Here is a 5,118-nt window from a genome sequence, read left to right as displayed (position 1 = left end):
ACTTAAAATAGAAACTCCCTCGTTCAAAAAGAATAATTTTGCTACTAATGCAAACAAGAAAAAAATTGGAAAATTCTGATGAAACATGTAAGACATGATTCATCTTTGCTGCCAGTGCAATAGGCCTTTTCTCAACTCGCTGGTGTTTTTTTCACAATTGTGGCAACTTTTTGTGTAATAGTTGAGATTTTCCATGTAATTCACCAGAATTCAAAACAGGTTCAAAATAGACACATGATCACAGATTACATCTCATTGTTAAAGAACAGTTAAATAAAGATGCAGTCCAAAAAGTCATCAGTAATTAAAATTAAATAGAAGTCAAAAAATGATTTTTGGTTTATTCTCTCAGTTGTGAAAGAGCATTTGCATTTTATGTAGCTTGATTTTTATTGATAAATCTCTGTCATCTRCATTGCAGGTGTCAGCCCGGGCAGAACATCTGGGCTCGGGCCTTCTGCACCAGGGTTGCCAGCCAAACCCCAACCAGTTCATCGGAGTGTTTGCTCAGAACAGGCCTGAGGTAACTCCTCCTGTTTTAAAATTTTACATGTATCTGTTCTGATTTGTCTCATCAGCCTGTTTAAGCGACGTTACTATGTTCTTTCAGTGGATCATCTCTGAGCTGGCGTGCTACACCTACTCCATGGTGGTGGTTCCTCTCTATGACACGCTTGGTGCAGATGCTATACGGTTCATTATTAACACTGGTAGGAGAATTCAATTTCCAACTTGGCATGTTTTCCATTCTTTTCTTTTTCTTTTTGCTAGTTTTCACGTAAGGCTGTGTGTTTCCTTTATTTCAGCTGACATCTCCACAGTAATCTGCGACAAAGTGGAGAAAGCTCAGGTGCTTTTGGAAAACGTGGAGCGGAAAGAAACTCCCAGGCTGCAGAGAATCATCCTGATGGATGCCTTTGGATGTGATGCTGTGGAGCGCGGCAAGAGCTGTGGCGTCCACGTGCACGCCATCCAGGAAGTCGAGGTACGATTCGCAGAGTGAAAACAACACTTTGAAGGAGTTAGACAGGAATTTGAAAACAGTGCAAATTATATTTTAAATATATTGCGTTAAAAAATCCTGCAGATGGTGGGATAATAGTACATGGTGTTGTTTTCATGCCTCAAAAAGTTGTAGTCATCCTAGAATTATCAAGCACCAAGTGTAAAATAAATTAATTAAAAATGTCACTAACACATTTTGATTATTTAGCTCACTTTCTGAGGGAAAATCCCTAGTTTAAAATTTTTTTAACATTTTATCATTCACCTCACTGTTGTTACATTTTACAAATTTTTATTAAACATTAAATTTCAATATTAAATAATATTGTTTAATATTAAATCCTAAATCGAAATGTAAAGATTAAATCTTAAAAGTTGCAGCTAAATGAGAAAGCTTACGTTTACGAATTCCAGAATAGCCTTTGTTGTCGGTGTGCAGGATTAGTTGTGATGTCATTATACTGCGACAAAAGTAACTTCTAATGCTGCTGAAGACGGCATTTAGAATTTGAAMTAAAAATGTGTTAATTGAAAACAATATGGACGGTTTGTGACAGCTTGAAGTATAGCTCAGACAACAGTCACAAACACAAGTTTGGTGTCTTGTAGGGAAGTGCTAACAGTGTCATTAGCAGCATTAGCTTTTGTCACGTGGATGATGAAATRATAACTAAAGCTGCACACTCACAGAAAAGGCTGTGTTCCATTTTGAAATGTTTCAATAAGAACTTTAACATTTAGCCACAACATTTGCATATAACGTTTACATTTAGATTTACACATTTAGATAAAAAAATTTAACATTTAGACCTACAATTTAACATTTAAATTTAATATTTGGCAGAAATTAGCAAAGCAAGCTAAACAAAACTAAATATTATTGATTTTTAATCATATTTTACTCTCAGTGAATGAGCTAAATAATAAACCTGTGTTAATGACATTTTTAGCATTTTTTATCTTGTTTTCAAGATAGATTGCTCCTTGCATGCATTTAGTTGTATGTTATAATATCTGTTTGTTTCCTAATGAAGTTTAAAAGAAAAAATAAGACTTGTGAGATGCGTACTCACAACAAAATTAATTTAGGCTCTGCCAGCACGGCCAAAATGAGATCAACCTGACACTCAGAGGGTGCTGAGTATTCAACTCTCTAAGGCAGAAAAGAATGAAGGTTGTCAAAACAGGCTTAAAACAGACAGCTAGGCTGAAGAGAAAATTGATGAGAATATCAACATGWCAAACCTCAATTGTGTAACTCTCTTACTTTGTTTCACAGAACCTTTCATACGATCTACTGTACATACAAARTATAACATTTTGTTTATATGATAGAATGACCCACTTTAGGATATGAGAGCAAAATTTGCATTTACTGTGTGGTGTTTAATTACCCAGCAGCCTCAGCAGGATGCTCCTCATGCTGCCCTCTGGCTGTGTTTGTGTTTTAGTCTTTCTTGACATGTCAGTTACGTTTTATGGATGTGGCATGTAGTCTAATGGACTAAAAAACAAAGCATGAAGGTGTGTCTTTATCATAAGGAGGGCAAAGCTYTTTTTAGCTGGATAAAAGGAACAAATATTTAAGATTGTGTTCTTAGCCTGTCAGGGTAGAGCTGAAGCTACGGAAGACCTGCTCTCCAGTTCACAGCCCTGAACATTAATGTCATTGTTTGCAGGTGGAATATCAGGTTCAGTGTAAATACAATTAGTGAAACAACTAGATTGTATGCTTACAGTTACGCCTATAAATTGTCATTCTAACCAAGTCTTTTAATCTTATCCAGCCAAWAATATATTTTTATCTTGTTTTGAGAAAGGAATAAGACAAATGCAATTCTTGAAATAAGGAATATTTCCTGACTAAGAAGATTAATAATCTAAAACATTCTGRTCTTGCTAAGTTTAGCAGTCTCAAAATAAGATCAAAAATACTTTTAGGCCATATATAATATAGAAAGACAATTTTTGTGCACAAGTTTACCACTAGGATGTTATCTTATAATTTTAGGAATCTCAGACATGCACTGAGGGGTTATGCCACAGTCAGCCAGCCAGAGCAAATGTGTGTTAAGATTTCATCTTCAGGGACAGGCATTAACAGGACGAGTGTACAGTATGTGGCGAGGCGCTTATCTGATCGCCTCTGGCAGAATCTGACTACGCAGGACAACACAGGTACAGATTCAAGCACAGGTAAACAGATGGTTGCTGTGTTATGGTCATTTCTATTCATTTGATGACAGTTTACATTTTGCACAGCAAACAGGCAGATGTTAACAGGTAGTAGTACACCAGTGTGACCTTTTAATGTTCATCAGTCTGCTGAAATGGTATCTCAAAATTGGACTAAAACACCTAAATAAGGCAGTAACTTTTAATAWATGTTAGCAAGCAGGAATGATTAAATATCTGGTTTTTGATTGCCAAAAAAAGATGAAAAGAAGCCAAAAGCTCTGGAAAAAAATCAGTATGTTTTACTTAAGCCATGAAATTTCAAGGAAGGATGGCATGTCACAAATGTTCTATTCATAGTAATTCTTTCTTATTGTTTTACAGGCTTTGGGGAGAGAGCACCACAGAAAACCCATTGTAAGTAAAACAACTAGAGGCATGTTTGCAGTTTTGTACAATGATGAATACCAAAAACACAAAGCACAGATACAAAAAATAAATAAAAGAAGCATTGTATGATCATGTCATGTAAAAAGAAATTTGACTCATGACTCATGTTGAAAGTTATTCCACATGTCTGGAAAAGTGAGCTGTCTCAGCTTCTCATAACCTTGTGTTGACTAGTTCAACAATAAACACTGACAGGTTAAACACTCCTCATCARTAAGCAGCTGAACAACTATTTACTATTTGRTTTAGAAAACCAGACTTTAAAAAAGTTAACTTCAATTTCATTTTCGTTAAATAGCCTTAGTGGAAGCAGATTTGTTACATTGAGACTGCATGCCCTGCAGCTGGGATGACAGGAGAAAGATAACYGCACATGCAGCTCATTATAAATAAAACGTGCAAGATTCAGTGACTCAGCTCAGAATAAGTTGTTTCTTCTAATCAGAGGTGTCAAAAGTACTATCATTCATTACTTAAGTAGAAATATAGATACCAGGGTTTAAAAATACTTTTTTGGAAGTAGAAGTATCAACTCGAGCTTTTTACTCAAGTAAAAGTATAAAAGTACTAGTTTTAAAACTACTTAAAGTATAAAAGTAAAAGTGTAATGAACACTATAAAAAAGGCCATTAAAGATAAAATCTTAGGCTGTGCCACAGGGTTTATAGCATCCCCCCGCCCCCCCACACACACACACACATACACAATTTTTCTTCTAAAGTCAATAATGAGTATAATGTTAAATTAAAATGTTGAAAATTTTGGAATTAACTGATGACTACAGTTAGCCTGGTAAAAATCAGATCCTGTCCTTCACTTTGCTTCGTACAAGGGTCTGGACTCGCAGCTATAGAGAAGCGATTCTTGCAGGAGGCGTGGCCTCTGCTGAAGTTTAAAATGATTGGATCGGTTGGCCGCGATGTATGTCGTTGTGAAGGAGGCTAAGCTAAGAAGCTAACAAGAAATTGCGTGTACTGTAAACAACCCTACTGAGAGGAGAAATGTACCAACCCGAACGAGACGACTAAATGAGAGCTGCTGCTTTGTCAGACAAATTTAATTTAATTTGGAAGCCTTATCAACACAGACTGGCTTCATTCACTCCCTCCACTGTCGTATGCTAAAATAACTAGCAGACACTGCGCAGAAAATCKWCYTCATTCAAAGCRCTTCCTTCTGTTCTCTGATTGGCCCAGGTAAAATAAACTACACACAGACACTGCGCAGAAAATTGACGTTCTGTTCTCTGTTTGGCRCGGTTAAAAATCTGCCAGAGAAATCCTTGTCWATGGGAGAAATTCTAGACGTAGCAGTGAAGGGAAACTARTACACAGGTGTGATGGAGTGAGTTCAATCCAATAGGATGTCAGAATGGTAAATATTTACACTTTTTACACTTATATTTACACTTCTCATCAACCACAATCAAACTCACTCTATCCATGGGCTCCATGTGTCTGGATAGATTTATATTTATTTATTTTTTTT

The 5,118-nt window shown here is 36.1% G+C and overlaps 1 protein-coding gene across 1 annotated transcript in view; it reads left to right on the top strand.

Annotated features, from left to right (window-relative positions):
• Positions 1-5,118, top strand: part of acsl6 (acyl-CoA synthetase long chain family member 6) — a gene marked incomplete in the record, with an annotated part of 36,987 nt that overhangs the window by 16,384 nt on the left and 15,485 nt on the right. Inside the window, 3 exon segments of the mRNA XM_014028902.1 lie at positions 422-523; positions 611-710; positions 807-985. Coding sequence (XP_013884356.1) covers positions 422-523; positions 611-710; positions 807-985 — 381 coding nt within the window.

The sequence above is a fragment of the Austrofundulus limnaeus genome, unplaced genomic scaffold, assembly GCF_001266775.1.
Source record: "Austrofundulus limnaeus strain Quisiro unplaced genomic scaffold, Austrofundulus_limnaeus-1.0 Scaffold828, whole genome shotgun sequence".
NCBI classification, from domain to species: domain Eukaryota; kingdom Metazoa; phylum Chordata; class Actinopteri; order Cyprinodontiformes; family Rivulidae; genus Austrofundulus; species Austrofundulus limnaeus.
The sequence above is the reverse complement of the archived record's forward strand: the minus strand, read 5'-3'. Positions and strand labels throughout refer to the sequence as shown.